Genomic DNA, 21,202 nt, shown 5'->3' with positions numbered 1-21,202 from the left:
GCTGTCCTGGAACTCGCTCTGTAGAGCAGGCTGGCCTCGAACTCACAGAGATCTGCCTGCCTCTGCCCCCCCCGAGTGCTGGGACTAAAGGCGCGCGCCACCAACGCCCGGCTGGAAGATGGCTATTTTTACTATGTTGATCCTACCTATCCAAGGGCAGGGGAGATCTTTCCATTTTCTGGTATATTCTTTAATTTCGTTCTTTAAAGACTCAAAGTTCTTATGGATACAGGTCGTTCACTTGTTTGGTTAGTGTTACCCCAAGGTATTTATGTTGTTTGTGGCTATTGTAAGGGAAGATGTTTCTGTGATTTTTTTCTCAGCCCAGTTATCTTCTGTATATAGTAGGGCAATGCATTTTTCTTTCTTCCATTTTTTAAGTTTAAGTTAGAAACAAGCTTGTTTCACATGCCAATCCTAGCTCACTCTCCCTCCCCTCATCCCCACCCCTCCACCAGGCCTCCCAGTCCCCACCCAGTCTCCACTCCAATCCCCATGGAGGGTGAGGCCCTCAATGGTGCATCTCCAGTGTCTGTCATTTCATCCAGGGCAGGTCCTAGGCCTTCCCCAGGACTCCAAGCTAAGAGAGTATCCCTCATTGTAGGGTGGACAGTCAAAGCCCATTTGTATGCCAGAGATAAATACTTCCCAAGGCCCCATAGATTACCTAGGCCTCCTTACTGACATATACATTAAGGGGGTCTGGGTCAGTCCCATGCTTTACACATAGCCTTCAATATGGGATCCAAGAGCTCCCCCTTGTTCTGGTCAACTGTTTCTGTGGGTTAAACCAGCCCAGTCTTAACGCCTTTGCTCATAAGTTCTCCCTTTATGTCATCGGAGTTCATTTCAGTATTTAGCTGTGGGTGTCTGCCTCTGCTTCCATCAGTCACTGGATGAAGGTTCTTTTTCCCCGACTCTCTGGCAGTGGTATTGTATGCTGGCACTACCCTGATTCATGTCTAAAATCCATATATGAGTGAGTCCAAACCATGTTTCTCTTTTTGTGACTGGGTTACCTCACTCAGAATGGTTTCTTCTAGTACTGTCCATTTTTATGCAAATTTCAAGATTACATTGTTTTTTTTTTCCACTGAGTACTATTCCATTGTGTAAATGTATCACATTTTCTCTATTCACTCTTCAGTTGAGGGGCATCTTGGTTGCTTCCAAGTTCTGGCTATTACAAATAATGCTGCTATGAACATAGTGAAACAGATGTCCTTGTTGTATGAATGTGCATCTTTTGGGTATATGCCAAAGAGTGGAATTACTCGGTCTTGTGGTAGACTGATTCCCATTTTCCTGAGGAATTTCCATACTGATTTCCATAGTGGCTGTACAAGTTGGCACTCCCACCAGCAGTGAAGGAGTGTTCCCCTTTCTCTGCATCCTCTCCAGAATAAACTGCCATTGGAGTTTTTGATGTTAGCCAATCTGACAGTTGATACTGCAATGATAAACGACACACTTACTGAAAGTATAAGTAAGTATTTATTGTAGAAATTACTCACAAGAGAAAAACAAGTGACCCAGATGAGCCGAGTATTCTTCCTTCACCCAACTGGAAGCCGAAAAGAGGACAAGACTTCTGCTGCTCAGTCTTTTTCTCCTTCCTCCGTACACGCCCCTAGCCATGCCCAAAGTTGGGCCTGGCTAGTGATGTAGTTCACCGACTACGTTCGTATACTTTTTTAGTCATGCCTAAAGTGGGTGTGGTTAGCGGTGCAGTAAACTGCCCTTTTATTACCTCATTTGTATATGCCTCTAATATGCCACATGGGTAATGGTGGAGCACTGTTTCCTCCTACAATTCCCCCTTTAGTCTTAAAAGGATATTTAAACTTAAAACAAGTAACTTGTGTCAATGAACAAAATGTATCAAACATCTATCCCATCTAAACTTAAATTTATCTGAAAGAAACACCCAAGTCTGAACACCTCCTTTCTATCCCAACTCTAAAATAATTGAAAACTAACACTAACAGGTATAAACTATCCTATAATATCAATAGTAGGGAGAGGGGGCATGGAATTCTCGAAACTACTTCCTGCTGAGATTGGAAGATGACAATCTCATGGAGACTTGTGAGAAGAAAAATGTTAGTGTATCAAAATCTCCAGTAGATCAGACAGACAGTCTCTGTTTGGCAGGAGATGCTTGGTTGAAGTTCCTGACTGGAGTTCTAGTGTTGATTGAAGCTCTGGTCTGAAGCTCTGGGCAGAATGATGATAAACAAAATATTGTAACTGTGTTCTTGCTTTATAGCTCTTCTGTTATATTTAATTTGACTATGTTAAAAGTCAAGACCTTTCTTTTTGTTTAGACAGAAAAGAGGAGATGATGGGGAAGTCCTGTGTATATGTCAATAAAGCACTGTTGGCCAATATGGAAGCAAGATAGGTGGGACTAGGAGTCGAGGAGGATTCTGAGAGAGATAAACACAGAGAGTCAAGATGTAACCACCATAGGGGTAAAAAGTCCAGACCCTTTCTCTGGTAAGAAAAATACTTAGCCAGTAAGAAACAAGCAAACAGCCAAAAGCTTCATAATTAATAGAGTGTCCTACGTGCTCATTTGGGGACTGCAATGTGGCAGAGCTCAGGCGACTGGTGGGGAAAAACCAAAGCTGCTAGCAAGGAAAAGGCTTCACTCAACAGACAGGGGTGAGATCGTATCTCAGAGTTGTTTTGCTTTGCATTTCTCGGATGGCTATGGATGTTGAACACTTTCTCAAGTGTCTCTTAGCCATTTTAGATTCCTCTACCGAGAATTCTCTATTTAGTTCTATATACCACTTTTTAATTGGATCCTTTGGTGTTTTGGAGACTTGCTTCTTGAGTTCTTTGTAAATTTTGGAGATCGACCTTTGTCAGATGTGGAGTTAGTTAACATCTTTTTCCAATTGGTGGGTTGCCTTTTTGTCTTGCTGACTTTGTCCTTTGACTTACAGAAGGTCCTCAGTTTCAGGAGGTCCAGTTTATTAACTTTTGATCTTAGTGTCTGTGCTACTGGAGTTATGTTCAGGAAGCTGTCTCCTGTACCAATTTATTCAAGGGTACCTCCCACTTTCTCTTCTAAGAGTTTCAGTGTGGCTGGATTTATGTTGAGGTCTTTAATCTATTTGGACTTAAGTTTTGTGCTTGGCGATAGACATGGATCTATCTGCAGTCTTCTACATGCCAGCATCCAGTTATGACAGCACCATTTGTTGAAGATGATTTCTTTATTCCATTGTATAGTTTTAGCTTCTTTGTCAAAGATCAGGTGTTCATAGGTGTGTGGGTTAATGTTGGGGTGTTCAGTTCAATTCTGTTGGTCTATGTCTCTATTTTTGTGCCAGTACCAAGCTGTTTTCAGGACTATAGCTCTGCAATACAGTTGGAAGTCAGGGATGGGAATGCCTCTAGATGTTGCCTTGTTGAACAGGGTTGTTTTGGCTATTCAGTGTTTTTGTTTTTCCATATAAAGTTGATTATTGTTCTTTCAAGGTCTGTGAAGAATTGTGCCTGGATTTTAATGTGGATTGCATTAAATCTGTATATTACTTTAGGCAAGATTGCCATTTTTACTCTGTTGATCCCACCTATCCACGAGCATGGGGTATCTTTCCATTTTCTGGTGTCCTCTTTAATTTCTTTATATAAAGCCTCAAAGTTCTTGTGATGCAGATCTTTCATTTGTTTGGTCAGTGTTACCTGAAAGTATTTTATGTTGTTTGTGGCTATTGTAAAGGGGGATTTTCTCTGATTTCTTTCTTAGCCCTTTTGTCATTAGTGTATAGTAGGACTACTGATTTTCTTGAATTTATCTTGTATCCTGCCACTTTTCTGAAGGTATTTATCAGTTGTAGGAGTTCCCTGATAGAGTTTTTTGGTCACTAATGTAAACTATTATATCATCTGCAAATAGTGAAAGTTTGACCTCTTCCTTTCCAATTTGTATCCCCTTGATCTCCTTTTGTTGAAGTATTGATGTAGCTAAAAATTCAAGTACAATGTTGAAGAGTAATGGAGAGAGTGGACAGCCTTGTCCTGTTCCTGATTTTAGAGGAATCACATTAAGTTTCTCTCCATTTAGTTTGATGTTGGCTTGCTGTACATTGCTTTTAGTATCTTCAGGTATGTTCCTGTTATCCCTGGTATCCCCAAGACCTTTATCCTGAAGGAGTGTTGGATTTTGTCAAAGGCTTTTTCAGCATCTAGTGAGATGATCATGTGATTTTTCTTTTGCAGTTTGTTTATATGGTGAATTTCATTGATGGATTTTCATATGTTGAACCATCCCTGCATCCCTGGGGATGAAGCCTAGTTGATCATGTTGGATGAGTTTTCTGATGTCCTTTTGGATTTGATTTGCCAGTATTTTCTTTTTGTTTTTTCGAGACAGGGTTTCTCTGTGGCTTTGGAGGCTGTCCTGGAACTCGCTTGGTAGTTCAGGCTGGTCTTGAACTCACTGAGATCCGCCTGCCTCTGCCTCCCGAGTGTTGGGATTAAAGGTGTGCGCCACCAATTCCCGGCTTGATTTGCCAGTATTTTATTGTGTAAATTTGCATCAATGTTCATGAGGGATATTGGTATGTAGTTCTCTTTCTTAGTTGTGTCTTTGTGTGGTTTGGGTCCCAAGGTAATTGTAGCCTTGTAAAAAGAGTTTGGCAATGAACCTTCTGCTTCTATTGTTTGGAACAATTTGAGGAGTTTTGGTATTGGGTGTTCTTTGAATTTCTGGGAGAATTCTGCACTGAAAGCATCTGGCCCTGGGAATTTTTTTGATATCTGTTTTTTTTCCTGATACTGGGGTTCACTGTCTTGTTTTGAAGGCTGCCCTGGAACTCTCTCTATAGACCAGGCTAGCCTTGAACTCATTTTTGATGAATACTTAGTCACCAGGGAGTGGAACTGTTTGAAAGTATTAGAAGTATTAGGAGGCATACCCTTGTTGGAGGAAGTGTGCCACTTGGGGTATGCTTTGAGTTTTCAAATTACCATATCAGGCTCACCTGTCTCACTGTCTTTACAGATCATGTTGTCATTCTCAGCTATTCCTCAAAAGTAATGAGTGCTGGTATGTTCCCAGCATGCTCTTGCTGTGATGATAATGGACTAACACTGTGAGCAAGTCCCCAATTAAATGCTTACTTTTTTAGAAGTTTCCTTTGTCATGGTGTCTCCTCAGCATCAGAACAATGACTTGAGACACTTCTCATATATGAGTCTTTCTCTCTTTCAAATTCATAGACTCCTTTTTAAATTAATTCTCTCTGTCTCTGTCACACACTCTCTCTTTCCTAAATATAACCTGCCTAGTGTGTATAATGATTCTTTTTATTTATTTATTTATTTATTTAAGTTAAAAACAAGCTTGCTTCACATGTCAATCCCAGCTCCCTCTCCCTCCCCTCCTTCCCCATCCACAAACAACCCCCAATCCCCACTCTACTCTCCAGGGAGCATGAGGCCCTTCATGGGGGATCTCCAGAATCTGTCATTTCTCTCAGGGCAGGGCCTAGGCCCTCCCCCATGTGTCCAAGCTAAGAGAGCATCCCTCCATGTTGTATGGGCTCCCAAAGTTCATTTGGTTGCCAGGGATAAATACTGATCTAGTACCCAAGGCCCCAAAGAATGCTGAGGCCTTCTCTTTGACACCAAAATTTAGGGAGTCTTGATCAGTCCCATCCTGGCCTCTCAGCCATCAGTCTGGGTTCCATGAGCTGCCCCTTGTTCAGGTCAGCTGTTTATGTGCTGTATAGTGTTTCTTATATGTGTGTTCCAAGGGCTGACCATATGATATTGGATAACCTCTTAGTGTGTTCTTCCCTGTGGAAGATATTTCTCCTACTCTCAGCATCCCTTATTTGCCTGGAGTTCAAGTGCGAATGGTTGAGGCATCATGGGATTTTCCTCATCCAATTTGGCCTGTCCTTCAGTGTCATCCTTATTTAGCTCACATTTAGCTATTCATATGATGAGACTTTATGGATGTAGCTTTTTAAAAAAGTAATTTAGTTATATTTATGTGCATTGATGTTTGCCTGTATATATGTCTGTTTGAGGATGCCAGATCTACTGGAACTGGAGTTACAGACAGCTGTCAGCTGCTATGTGAGTGCTGGGAATTGAACTTGGGTCCTCTGGAGAGCAGCCAGTGTTCTTAACCACTGAGCCAACCTCTCCAGCCCCTAGTTGTAGCTTTTGACAACACTAGGAGACATCATAGAAAAATGTCTTATCCTCTGGGTCCTACAATCTTTTTTCCCCTTTTCCTTCTATTTATCCTGAGCCTGTGGGTCTCCTTTTCTTTGGGTGTCATTGGATACCAGCTCACAAGGGGAAAGGGAGCAGAAGCAGAAGCAGTGAGCAGGGTTTGGATGGCTGTGAATGTAATGGAAAGAACATCTTGAAGTCAGCTTCAGGGAGACAGCTTATTTTAATGTTCTAAGATAAGGTATATAAGGTTTCTTAGGGTTACAGGTGGGAAGGGCTGATTGGTCATGACATAGCACCTAATTATCATATAGGGAAGAAGGAAGAGTAGGACTTAGAGCTGAGAAATACAGCCTTCTCAGGGTGCTCTGTGCAGGGTCATCCTCTAAGTAACTTCAGGCATCTGAGCTTAGAGACATTCTCCAATTAAGGTTAGAACAAGAAAAGCAAGCTTTGCTGAGACAGGGAGTCCTTCCTTTTTTGTCAAGCTCAGAGAGCTATCTGGACATGGTGGACTGTGTCCTTAATAGCCTGATTCTCTGACATGAGCCTTAGGTACAGGAGTGTTTTGTAGATGTAGCCATTAGGACTGGGCTCTAAAACTCTTGATTTTGATTGGTTGTAGTGTTCTGTAGGGACACTCTATTGCAACAAGACTTTTTTTTGATGATTGGTGATGACTTCACTTATCTATGTGTATAAGGACTGATACTTAAAATGTAGTTAGGGATTATGCTTGTTTCATAAAGTAGTCATTGTAGATTCTCTTCCAATATCCTTAACTTTGGTAGCACTGAGTAGATAGCTATGTTTTCAGTACCAGGCATGGTTTCCTGCTTGGTGAGTGGGTCTCAAGCCCAGTTAGAGCTGTTAGTTACTATTCTTGCTGCCATAAGATTATCATTCCATGCTGGGTATTGCTCTGAGTGATAGGAGTCACAGCTGGGTAGGGCTGTTGGTTCCTTCCTTCCTTTGGAAGGCTGCATGGTACTTTCTGGTACCTAGAAAGCCAGTTTTCAGGAAGGAGCCGTTCAGGTCAGTGTGAGCTCAGAGTCTTTGGGCCCTGAAATGTACAATCATGTCTTCAGTAATAGGGACTCACTTCCTACTTTATGGGGTAACAAAGTGTGATTGCTGAGTCTTCATGATCTGAGTGTCCTGGGCTACCATTTGGAGGTAGGATGTTGACCACACTGAGCTGCTGCATAGGGCCATGACTGGGTTCTTGATGTTAGCATCCAGGACTTGGCAGTGCATATCACCTCTGTTCCCATGGCACGCAGTACCCTGGCTCTGTATACAGCTGAAAAAGAATGTATCATAATGGTACTTGGTTAGTGAACAATGTCTAAAGGATGATGCATATTGAGCTTTCTCCTTTCCAGTAAAAAGATTCCAATAAGTCTTGTACTTCACTCAAAACTTAAAAATTAGAAGTTACTGCATATTGACATGGATACCAAATAATATATATGTCTATCTATCTATCTATCTATCTATCTATCTATCTATCTATCTATCTATCTCTCTCTCTCTCTCTCTCTCTCTATCATCTGTCCACCTATCTGAGAGATAATGTATCCCAAGCAGATTACAGCCCAGTCTGTCAATTTGAACCCTAGTGCCCTTTGATGAAATTGCTTTCACTTGAGCTTCAGCAACCCCAGCACCTTGCCAGTAAAAACAAAGTGAGGGTCATGATCTTCTTTAAAGTCCTTTCGCTGACACTTGGGTTCGGCTCCCATTTCCTAGGTTCTCCTTTGCCTGGGTTGCATGCAGCAGATCCATAAATCCCAAGCTCTAAGTGCAGAGCGGATCAACTAAACTAAACAACCGAGAAGCTTACCATTTTATCTCTTCCGTGTTCTTGAGTATCTGTGTAACAAATGCAGGAGTTGTCTCCTGATTCTGAAGCTGTGCCTACTGTGCACAGCTGAATGCTGTTTGCTGATACTTTTAAACAAATCTGCAAGGAGTTACTAGAGCAAGTCATTTCCCTGAGACAGAAACTCATAGAAGAGCCAAAAGAAGAGATGGCTAGTTCTGCAGTAAGTTTGTCTCTGCTCTCCATTTATGTTCAGTTTTTTTTTCTGCAAAGGTTATATGTTTTCTGTGCACACCCTAACTTCTCTGCTACTCCTAGTTTATTTCCAGTAACAGTCTCTTGTCTTTGCTTCTTCTGAGAGTTATGATTGAATTTTTACATACACATTATTTATGCAGTGAAATATTTTCTCCACTTTGTCCTTTTCAGTTTGTTTTAACATGGCACACATTTTCATTGAATTGATGATGTTCATCACTGATGTATATATTGTGACATATGAATATGGAAGCTTGTGGATGCCCAATTCCTAGAAAGATTGCTTTGGATGGCAAAGTTTCCATCTGAGTACTCTGTTTGTTCACTGTATTATGATAGTGCAATTCAATCATGGGGAATGCTCTGTCTAGCATAACTCCCATAGTTATGAAAAAGTAGATTTAGAAATTTTATTTTCTTCTGGAAACATATATTACATATATAAACACTAGAATCCAGAGTGTGGCAGATATATGTAGCTCATACTTATCATAAAACTGGTGATGTGTAGATATCTATTCACATTAGAGTTTCCTTGAGTTCTTTCACAGACAATCTCTATCACAGCAATGATGCTGTGCCTGTGTATGGACAGCTGTCATCAGTTTATCTTAATGTATTTGTGCTGACTTCATTCACCTGCATTAGGTTCTGTGTGACAATATCTACCACTACAGATATTGTTATTTTGCTTTCGTGTTACAGGCTTTGTATATAGTATTTCTTTGTGTAGTCAGGCTAGCTTGCTAATCTCTGGGTTGCATTGGGTTTATGTTATCAGCAGTAACTATTTTGAAACATTGCTGAGTTCTGTGTATAATCCATCATATCTTACACAGAAAGTGAACTTTTCCCTAATTATTTTGATTTGTTACTTTGCACTGGAGTCAAGGCATCTCTCCACCATTCCCCCCAGATATAGTGTTTTTTTTCTAGTGGGGATTTCAGAAAATAGGAATGTAATAAAATGTTTATTTTCTTAAGTTTTCCTTTTATGGAAATAAGTATTTTTTCTCACATAAAACGTCTTGATTGTGGTTTCCTCTCTCTCTACTTCTCCCACTCTCTCTCCGTCTTCTCGCCCATCCAGATCCACCTCTCTTCTGTCTCTCATTGGAAAACAAACTGGCTTTAAGCGAGAAAATAAAATACAATAGCAAGTAATATGATGAAAGAAAATCTAACACACGATAATAGGACAAAATGGACAAACAGAAGGAAAAGAGCCCAAGAAAAGCTACAAGTAACTGATATAGATGCAGAAGTCTATTGGTTTGCACACTTATGAATCCCATAAAACTACAAATTAGGAATGAGGTATTAGATACACACACACACACACACACACACCTAGGGTAAGAAGAGAAGAAAAATAAAAAATATAGGGTAAAAGAAAAAAATGTACAGTTGTGACACCACATTATGAGACAAGGCACCTTCAAAGATGCTGTTGAGTTCATGAAGGCTTGGAATGGTGCCTGTCTATAAGAACAGTTTCTTTTTCCAGTGACAGTTCTTAAAGAAACCTAAATCTTATTTGCAAGTGTTTACGAATGGGAGATTATTTATAGGTTATGGATGGTGGCTTGTGTCCATTTCTGCTTTCAGCTCTAGGACCATATCTGGTGCAGAACAGTGTATTCCCTGTGTGTTGCCTCAGTCTCTGCTAGCTTATATGTGCTTCAATCCTGTGATGTAGGATGCATTGTGTGTGTGTGTGTGTGTGTGTGTGTGTTTTCGTGCATGTGTTTGCATCCTGCACCCATTTTGGCTCTTATACTGCATCTTTTTTGTCTTCCACTGGGTTCTTTTAGCCCTGAGGGGAGGCATTTGATGGAGACATCCTATGTAAATGTTAGTGTTCTGAGGTTTCTCCCTCTCTGCAGATTATCTCTCCATGATTCTCTATGTTTATTCCTCCCATCTGCTGCTGGAGGAAAATCCTCTGATAATGGCTGAGCAAACATTTGCTCTAAGGGTGTAATAGAGTGAATACAGTAGAATATCATTTACGAGCAATTTCATTTCTATTTTTTTAGAACAGTAGTGTTTGGTTTTACTCCAGGTTCATGGCTATCTAGTCATGACACTACTTGATTACTACAGTAGCGTCAGGTGTGGATTCTGTCTTGTGGAGTGTGCCTTAAGATGGTTGTTTACTCTCACAAACTTGTGCCACCATAACACTAACACACCTTGTTTCAGGACATTATTTTATAAGGGTTTGTGGCTGGCTTGATGTTTATTTTTCTCATTGATATTATGATGAGTACCTTCCTGTAAAAACACCTAAGGTGGTGGTAAAGGCTCTACATAGACATCAGCTCTGCTTTTTTGTGTTCAATGAGTTGGTGTCTGGTATGTGTTGTGTGTCTTCAGTCTGCTGAATGTTTTTATTGCTGAGCACAAAATTTGTCCTTTTGTTCTAGTTGCTGTGTATTTTTGAGATATGGTCTCTCTACATAGCTCAGGCTTGCCTCAAAGAGATTCATCTGTTTCTGCCTCCCCAGTTCTGAGATTAAAGCTGTGCACTACTATGCCTCTCCACTTAATTTTTTTTGTGTTATTTCTTGATTAGAGTCCACACTCATGCCTATTATCTTGGAGTTTTTTCCCCTAGCTGTTCCTGCCATTTCTCACATTTTTGGAAGTTGCTTGCTGACACTTCCTGTTTACTCAGTTTACTTTATTTCCTTCTCAGGTTTCTGTAGGAGTCAAAGACTAAATAGTATAGTTAATAGTTTTCCTTGATTACCATATCAGTAAAGAAACTGACTATAGATATGTTAAGTGTATTAGGTTTGAAAGACATAAAAATATATATTGATAGTGCAAATTAGTATGGGATGTAAATTAGGTACAAGGTTTGGACTTATCAAGAAGGAATAGACAAGTGAATACTTTCTCTGAATTTGTGTATTGCTAATGGAGTAGACATTGTTAGTGTGCTCACTGCCTGCATATATTGCATACATTTATTGTACGTATTTGGTTTTTCTTATATTTTTATAACTTTGCAAAAAACTTTAGAGAAAAGGCAGCCATGTGGTGATATGCTGCTTATACAAATATACCCTGTCTGAAGATCAGCGAATGGAACTGGCTGCTAGCTAATCTTACAGCCATAAATATTAGGACTATATTTGTTTATGGGTATAGGAGCAGGCATTGTCAGCATGTCGTTAATAACATTGATGGCTTTTTTTCTCCACCAACTGGCTTGACCAGCACCTATAATTAAAGATGCCTTTTATTGTTCCATATGTGTTTAGGCCACATTTTCAAAAATCAGGTAGCTTTAGTAGTGTGGGATTTTATGAAGAGTCCATATTCTGTTCATTTGGGCAATGAATCTGATGTTATTACAGTATCAGGTAGTTTTTCCTATATAGATTAATAGTATAACCTGAAATTCAGTGTGTTAATATATCCATCCCCCACCCCCTCACCCGTTTATCCTGCTCTCATAGCAAAACAACCAACCTTACTCGACTTGGATTTACCAGGTAATCACATTTTCTAACCTAAGTTAGTGCACTGCTGTAATATTAAATTTAAATTATTTTTTTGTTGTGCCATGCGGTGATGGCACACACCTTTAATCCCAGCACTCGGGAGGGAGAGGCAGGTGGATCTCTGTGAGTTCAAGGCTGGGCTAGACCAACAGCCTCCAAAACAATACAGAGAAACCCTGTCTTGTAAAAACCAAAAAAATATTTTTGTCACAATAAATGATAAATACAACAAAGATATTTTCCTTGATAAACAGTGGAATAATTTTGATTGTCATCTGGGCCTGGTTTGGTTAGTTGGATTCAGTGACTTAATCCCTTAGAAATGATGTTAATGATTTCTGTAAAAAATCCCTCATTCCTTCCTTGTGTGATGTTTTCTGTGGTGTTCATTATGAGAAATAGCAGAACCCTTTTGTTAGGAACAGATACAGACACAGGCACAAGGACAGAGTCACAAGACAGTCTTCAAAGTGGCTTACGTGCCAGACAAGAGAAGATGAAAGGCGTTTGGGGAGTGATGGAGACAATTCATATTTGTGGTAGATCTTGGTCCAAGGGTTCCAAGAGGAAGTAAGTGATTTATGTCCTTAATTCAGTCCTTAATGCACCAAATCATTATAGATGAGTTGGCATTTATCTTTAATGTGACATGTTTTGTTGCCTCATTTGATGAATCTCTAAGGGATTAAATATATGTAATAAAGAAATGGTATGGAATGGGGGGTTGGTGGGGGACTTGGTAGGATGGGAGGGAGATGGAACTAGGATTGATATGAAAAATAAGATTTTTCTAATTTATTTTCTTTTTTAATTACTTTAATTTTAAATAGCATGCTTCACATGTCAATCCCAGTTCCCTCTTCCTCCCCTCCTTCCACACACCCAACCATTCATCCAGGCCTCCCACCCTATCCCCACTTCCTTCCACATAGGGGATATCTACAGTCTGTCATTTCACTCAGGGCAGGGTACAGGCACTCCCCTAACAGTCCAGGCTGAGAGAGCATCCCACTTTCTGTTATGGACACACAAAGTCCATTTGTATGCAAGAGATAAACACTGATCCACTGCCCAGAGCCCCATAGGTTGCCCAGGCCTCCTCACTGACTCTCACACTGAGGGGGTTTGGACAGCCTCCCAGCTGTCGGTCTGGAGTTCAACAGCTCCAGTTCTTCAGATCAGCTGTCTCTACTGGTTTCGCCAGCCCATTCTATGCCAATTTGCTCATCGCTCCTCTCTCTCTCTGTCACTGGGTTCCATGGGTTCAGTTCAGTGTTTAACTGTGGGTGTTTGCCTCTGCTTCCATCAGTCACTGGCTGAAGGTTCTAGGATGGCTATAGACATCAAGTTCATTATCAGGAATGGACACCTAAGGTAGTCTCTCCACTACTGCTTAGCTTGCTGGTTGGTATTATCCCTTTAGATCACTAGAGGTCTCACTGGTGACAGTTCTGTCTTCTAACCTATGACTCCCTCTTCCCCCTATTCTACCCCCCACTCAACTTCCTGTTCCTCCATGACCTACTCTCTCATCCTCTTCTCCCCCTCTCTTCTTCCCAGATCCCAGTACCCCCCACTCCTCACCGTGTTCCCCATCTGTTCAGAAGATCTTGCCTCATTCCTCTTCTCTGGGGTACCATGCATATCTGTCTTAGGTTCTTTCTTGTTTCCCAGACTCTCTGTCAGTGGAAGTGCAGACTGGCACTATTGTGCTGGAATTTTGATGGGGATTGCATTGTTTCTGTAGATTGCTTTTGGCAGGATTGCCATTTTTACTATATTGATTCTACCTATCCATGAGCATGGGAGATCTTTCCATTTTCTGTTGTCTTCTTTAATTTTCTTTCTCTAAAGGCTCAAAGTTCTTGTGATACATGTCTTTCACTTGTTTGGTTAGCGTTACCCCACAGTATTTTATGTTGTTTGTGGCCCTTGTAAAGGGTGGTGTTTCTCTGATTTTTTTCTTAGCCCTCTTATTGCCTGTATATAGTTGGGCTCCTGATTTTCTTAAGTTGATCTTGTATCCTGCCACTTTGCTGAAGTTGTTACTCAGCTATAAGTGTTCCCTGGTAGAGTTCTTTGGGTCACTTAGGTAAACTGTCATATCAGATGCAAATAGTGAAAGTTTGGCATCTTCCTTTCCAATTTGTATCCCCTTAATCTCCTTTTGTTGTCATATTGCTCTAGCTAAAACTTACAGTAGAATATTGAAGAAGTATGGGGAGAGGGGCCTGTCTTGTCTTGTTCCTGATTTTAGAGGAATTGTGCTGAGTTTCTGTCCATTTAGTTTGATGTTGGCTCTTGGTTTGCTGTATACAGCTTTTATTATGTTTAGGTATGTTCCTATTATATCAGACCTCTCCAAGACCTTTATCATGTGGGGGCGTTGGATTTTGTCAAAGGCTTTTTCGGCATATAATGAGATTTTCTTGTGATTTTTGTTTCTCAGCTTGTTTATATGGTGTATTACATTGATAGATTTTCATGTGTTGAACCATCCCTGCATCCCTGGAGTGAAGCCTATTTGATTATGGAGGATGAGTTTTCTGATGTGTTCTTGGATCTGATTTGCCAGTATTTTAGCATCAATGTTCATGTGGGAAATTGGCCTGAAGTTCTGTTTCTTAGTTGTGTCTTTGTGTGTCTTGGGTATCAATGTTTTTAAACCTTGTAAAAGGAGTTTGCCAAAGACCCTTTGCTTCTATTGCATGGAATACTTTGAGGAGAATTGGTATATGCTGTTCTTTGAATTTCTGGTAAAATTCGGCATTGAAGCCCTCTGTCCATGGGCTTGTTTTTGTTTGGAGACTTTTGATGACTGCTTCTATTTCCTTAGGTATCATAGGTCTATTGAAATTGCTTATCTATTCTTAATTTAAGTTTGGCAGGTGATATCTATCCAGGAAGTCTTCCATTTCCTTTAAATTTTTGAATTTTTTGGAGTACAGGTTTTCAAAGTATGACCTGATGATTGCCTGGATTTCCTCAGTGTCCTTTGTTATGTCCCCTTTTTCATTTCTGATTTTGCATGTTCATATTCTGCCATTTGGTGAGTTTGGATAAGGGCTTGTCTATCTTGTTGATTTTCTCAAAGAACCAACTCTTGATTACATTGATTCTTTGTATTGTTTTCCTAGTTTCTGTTGTTAGTAATATAAATAAAATTCATAAAAAGGAAATGGTATCTTCATAGGTAAGAGGTTTAAGATAAACTATGAACCTGAGAAGGAGGATGAACGTTATGAATTTTTCTTGTTGATATGACATGGATATTGAACTAACACATATGTACATATGGTATAAACATGTTAATGTATAAATATGTAGTTGTGAAAATATGAAGAAAAAACTGATAAGATTTAGAGTCATATATGACAATTTTTTGAATTGATCACCAGGAATAGACACACATGTAAAAACATTTCTATGTGCAAAACCCCTGACGTAGCATGAAGTAACTCATTCTAAGTTATTTGTGCACAATTTTCTAAGTCCTTTCATCTTTCATTCTTGTCCCGCGCTACCGTCTCGCCAGCAAGAATGATGCGGCACACTTAGGATCCTTCTGCAGAACAGCTTTAATGCGTCTTGAGAGGGAGAGCATAAGCTTACAAAGTGGAGACCCGGGGAGCAAAAAGCCCAACCCTTATATAGCTCAGCAGTCCCCGCCTCGGACGTGTCATCTCCTGACTGGCTCCTGCTTGTCAGCCCATATGACTCCACGGGAGAGGCAGAGAGTAAGGGATGGAAAAGTAGCAGGCACATGCGCACCAAGGTTGTTTACTCCAATTGACAACGGGTGTCAGCGCCATCTTGTAATGGAGAATGTGGGGGCGGCTCCCCACATCTCCCCCTTTTTTGTTTTAATAGCAAACAGGCTCTCCCAGGACATTAGAGGGTAGAGACAGTGATTGAACTTCCCAAAGAACAAAATTAGTGAGACGTGTACGAAACCTATCCCTAGATTCATCAAAATCCGGGATGCTTCCGACCTGTCCTCTGCCTTTTTTTTGGGAAAAGGGAAAAAAATACAGCAGGTAACCCTTATGCAGGACAACATGTCTCTCAGAGGAAAATATCTCTCTGTGCGATGCCTTTGCTCAACACCCCTCTTGGGAGGCCAGACTAAACACTCTACCCTGTGCAATGAACCTAAGTTCCGGGTGTGCAGGAGCTGTTCAGTCGGCAGCCTATTGCTTAAACATAGTCAACCAGATATCGGTTGACACCCCTTGCTCGAGCGCAGCCAGTGCTTGTGCTATGACCACCTTATCTCTTTTGTTTTGGGTTCTGAGCTTGCAGACCAGCCAGAGAATAAACACTATCCGCAGCATAGGACTGCTCCAAACAATCCCACCCCCACCCATTCTTTGAAATATGAAACAGTTGAAGAAATCCACGAAGACAATCCCTCCATGAAGGACAGGTCAAGGTGGGTAGAATTAATCTGAACAATGGCGACCCTCAATTCGCGAAGCATCTGCTCAAATTCATAGGTCCAATTCATTGCAATTAGTGCCATCAATGTCAAGTTGTTTCTCTTTGTCACGGGAATGTCTCACCATCCTTTTGCTCCATAACAGTTCTGGTGAGTCGTTCTGGGACCCAAAAGGGATTTTCTTCATTCTGTGGAAAAACACAAACAGCTCCCCTGGATCTTATTAGAATAGGATCCGGGCCTTTCCATTCATTAGTTCCATTTTACAAATTCTTTGGGTCTTTGCGGATCCGAGCAATGCCTTGTTGCTGCATTTTGACCCTTATCATCCAGATTTAAAAAATTCATAGTAAACAATGCCATGGCAATAGCCACTCTTGGTGTTGGGGGCAACTCCTTCATAATTCCCCCTTTTTGTTTTATTAGGTAAGACTTAAGTGTGCGATGTGCTCGCTCCAATACCACGTTTCTTTGTTTGCCTTTTATTATTTTGTGGTAGGTAATCATCAGGATGATATCTCTCTTCCTCATACCTGGCCGCTTCTTCTTCCAAATCATATTCCTCCTCTGGATCTAGATCGTCCACTTCTGTGTTCTCTCCACTACTAAGATTTAAAGCTTCCAGTTCCTGCAAAGGGTATAAGCCTTCTCCCCTTTTTTGTTTATCTTCTAATGTCCCTCTTGGGGACTGTAAGGGCTCCCCCTTATCCTTAGATTTACCGGGGGGGTTATCTTTCTTAGTTACAACCGGTTTCTTTTTACGTGCACCTAACCTCTCACTACGCTCGGTTTCTGACATGCTAGACAGATTGAGAGGAGCCATGATAAAAATAAACACCTGCGGCTGGAATGAAAGGAAAGTAAGGACCAAGACAGATTGAGAGGAGCCATGATAAAAATAAACACCTGCGGCTGGAATGAAAGGAAAGTAAGGACCGCGCGCAGCTCTTTTATCTACAAGAGACTAAATCACACAGTCAGGCACTGCCGCTTATTTACATCGGACTTAAGGCACCTAACAATTGTAACGATGTAACAATCCAAAGTCCCAGAATAGCATACCTCTCCCAGCGTAGTCACCTGCAGTTCTGAATCCTCCTTGAGTCCAAGGGGTCTCCGATGGTGCTGACGATGATGAGGTCTCGAGTTCCCGGGTTTCGGCACCAGATGTCCCGTGCTACCGTCTCGCCAGCAAGAACGACGCGGCACACTTAGGATCCTTCTGCAGAACAGCTTTAATGCGTCTTGAGAGGGAGAGCATAAGCTTACAAAGTGGAGACCTGGGGAGCGAAAAGCCCAACCCTTATATAGCTCAGCAGTCCCCGCCTCGGACGTGTCATCTCCTGACTGGCTCCTGCTCGTCAGCCCATATGACGCCACTGGAGAGGCAGAGAGTAAGGATGGAAAAGTAGCAGGCACATGCGCACCAAGGTTGTTTACTCCAACTGACAACGGGTGTCAGCGCCATCTTGTAACGGAGAATGTGGGGGCGGCTCCCCACACATTCTTACCTCTTCTATGTGAAATTTGTTGAAGTTAAATGATGCACCCTAATAGGAGAATCAAAATGGGAATTTTGATTCCTATTTTGATTCCCATGTGAGGCTTTGTATGTACTTAAAAGATACCTCAGATTATATAGGAAGATTCCATAAGAACTTATCACAACACACTGTGATCATTTTCTACATGGTTGTAGGACAGTCTCTCAGGTTGGGGCCACATTAGCTTTTATTTTCCAGTAAAACATGCCATATGTCCATGATTCACTCCAAATTTCAAAATCCCAAATTAATACAGGATGACATTGACACGAATTGATTCAGATACACAAGGCAGTCTTAGAGATAACATCTCCCAAACATCTCAGCCCAGACTGTCAATCAGGACCCCAGTGTCATTTGATGAAATGGCTTTCACTTGTGCTTCATCCACAGCCTACATCTGCCCATCATCTAATTAGCATCCCCAGTGAGTTCATTAACACTGGCAGTACAAACAAGGTGAGCGTCATAGTCTTTTTTTTTTGTTTGTTTTTTCGAGACAGGGTTTCTCTGTGGCTTTGGAGGCTGTCCTGGGACTCACTCTGTAGACCAGGCTGGCCTTGAACTCCCAGAGATCTGCCTGCCTCTGCCTCCCGAGTGCTGGGATTAAAGGCATCCGCCACCAACGCCTGGCTGTCATAGTCAGTCTTAAGGGTTCCTGACTGACAGTGAGTTCAGCTCTTGTTTCCCAGTTTCTACTCTGCCAGGGTGGGGTGGAATAGAACCTCACTGCAGATCATGAAAACAGAGCAGACAACCTCAGCTCTCCAAGAGGAAGATACAACTTTTTCATCTCTGCAGACTAGATTAGGTTCTTGAGCTGCCTGACAGGAGTGAGTTCTTTACTGTTCTCTGAGGCTCTGTAGACTGGGAGTGTGCCTGTAACAAGCAAATCAGGTTTGGTGAAACCTTTAACACAAGCCTTCTAGAGAGATTCTAAGAGATAGTGGAGCAAGACATCTTCCCTGAAACAAAAACTCATAGAAAGAGTCACTAAAAGAGATGACTGTTTCTGTGGCAAGCATGTCTTTGCTCAGTGGCTGTGCTTGGTTTCTTCTACAAAGGTTATGTATGTGCATTGCACACATTTCTTTCTTCTCTGCTTCTCCTTATCTGCCATAAGGAGTTTATTTCCAGTGACCTTTGCTTGTCGTTTCTTCTTATCAGCCTCATGTCTGTGTTTTTATATACCTATTTTTTTTTTTTACAGACTGGGGACTTACCTTGTTCTGTTCTTCCCAGTTCACTTTCAACAGGACACATAATCTCACTTAATTGATGCTGTACTTCCCTGAGGTTTTCATTGTGAGAGTTGGATACTGAGATTTGCTGATAACCATTTCCTGTAGAGTCTATCTCAGGCCTCAACTATTGAGAAGAAATAAAAATGTGTGGCATTGATTCCATCTGAGAGTTCTGTTGCTTTAAGTTCATATTTGTATTGGCTGTCTCATATCCAGGTCACCAAATTTACAGTTAGTCCTCCAATTTCTCTGGTTCTTGTAAATTTTCTGATATCTCTCTTACAATTGCCCTACATTTTGTTGGTGATAAAGATGTCCTACTCGGCTGAGCTTTCCAAAATGACTTCTCAGCAACCTAGGTTTTTTTCAGAAGTTTATTTTTCATTTATAGAAGAATCATAAACAATGAATAAAAATTTTAAAGCATCAAATTTGTTTCTTTAACTTTGAATTGATGAAATAAAAAAGAGAGTATAGTATGCCTTAAAAGTGATTTATAATAACATAATGGAAGATCATTTGATGTCAGAAATCATTATTAAAACAACTTATTTTAAGTCAAGAAAGAATATAGATAAAAACAAATCATGGTATATACTAAGTGTCTACAGCGTTTAACATTACCAAAGCTATTGGAGGGCACAGCTGGAACAAGAGTCTTGAGGATGGGAAAGAGGGACAGAAAACATAATGCATGAATGGAAGGGAAAGTACATGGTTTTCAGAGTACGAATAAAAGGTAACTGCAGAAAAGCCATAAAACCTAAGTAAACAATACAACAATGTACAGAGGAAAATAAAATAATTAATGTAATTGTGTATACTAGTGAATATGTTAGAGAATTTTAATGAGATATTGAGAACTTGCAAAGTACAATAAAACATTACACTTTCAATCAGAGCATGCTGTTGGTGGGCTGTTTTTATTTCCTTCCTTCCTTGTGATGCTTCATTTGGCAAACTGTTGAAGGGCAAGTTGTAGTTTGTAACATGAGGTCAAATCTAGAAAAGCAGACATGTGGGATTGCAATCTGCAGAGCAGCTTAATCAATTTCTTTAGTAGTTGTTGATTCAATGATACTATTGTTCTGAGTAAGAGCAGTTATGTCAGTTCTCATACTGTTCTTGTTCTCTTAAAGCAGTGATGGAAGCCAGAAGCTTCAGGGGAGTAAATTTCGGAGTTTCCTGCCATGCATCATCTACTCAATCTCCCGCCTGCACTTTTACCTTCTCTGTTAACCACAGTGCACCCAACATGTAATCAGGCCTTAGAAGCAAGTCTGTCTCCAGCCCCCTGCACCCGTGGTGTCATTGCAAGGGTGTAGGACTCAGTCCTTTCCTGGTCTTTCCCACTGATGTCATAGAGCCATGCACAGGAAGAGTCTCTCCTCTTTCCTTGGATGTGGCAGTTCTAACTCTTTCTCTCCATCCTGATCTGGGCTGTATATACAGCTATGGCTGCATCGATGCACATTATATCTCTGCACCCAACTGTTCTACTAACAGCAATATCACATGAAGATAATTTACCTCATGCTCACATTCCATTATACTCAGTGAATCTAACACCTGTGCTGGTCTCACGTCACTTGACCTTTCATATATCCAGGATACATTTTTCTTCATATACACTGTAATTTAGAGTATATTGTATTTTAAGCTTACATAAAATATATCCATTTCTATAATTTACTCATATTTCCTTAGGTGAAGTAAAGAAATTTGTAGCTGAGTACATGTTAAAACTGTTATCATTCATGACAGGGCATATTGACATTCAAAGATGTGGCCATAGACTTCTCTCAGGGGGAATGGGAATGTTTGGATTCTGCACAGAAATCTTTGTATTGGGATGTCATGTTGGAGAACCTCAGCAACTTGATCTCTGTGGGTGAGTGTATTTTTCTTTCATGATTGCTTGTTTATTCCATGCAGGTATGGGTTGCAGCTATATCTGTATTATTATCTTGACATCAATATGCTAATGTAATAAAACAAACTTGTATTTCACCTTTTATTACACAACAATTTAAGTAACCTTATATTGATATTATATTCACCGGTCCTGGTGCTGACAAGTATCCTCAAATCATTTATAGTATGTTTTACCTTTCAGAATTTTTGTAGATTATATGTTGATCTGCATCTTAATTTCTCACAACATACATGAATTG

The 21,202-nt window shown here is 40.6% G+C and overlaps 1 protein-coding gene across 1 annotated transcript in view; it reads left to right on the top strand.

Moving 5' to 3' along the window:
- Positions 1–20,938, top strand: part of Cd320 (CD320 molecule) — a 71,813-nt gene extending 50,875 nt beyond the window's left edge. Inside the window, exon 5 of the mRNA XM_040737547.1 lies at positions 20,793–20,938. Coding sequence (XP_040593481.1) covers positions 20,793–20,923 — 131 coding nt within the window. The 3' untranslated portion in view covers positions 20,924–20,938. The remainder of the gene's footprint in view (positions 1–20,792) is intronic.
- The last annotated feature ends 264 nt before the right edge of the window (positions 20,939–21,202 follow it).

This window comes from Mesocricetus auratus, unplaced genomic scaffold, assembly GCF_017639785.1.
Source record: "Mesocricetus auratus isolate SY011 unplaced genomic scaffold, BCM_Maur_2.0 Super-Scaffold_100676, whole genome shotgun sequence".
Lineage (NCBI taxonomy): Eukaryota > Metazoa > Chordata > Mammalia > Rodentia > Cricetidae > Mesocricetus > Mesocricetus auratus.
Note: the sequence above shows the minus strand (reverse complement) of the source record. Positions and strands in the feature narration are given on the sequence as shown.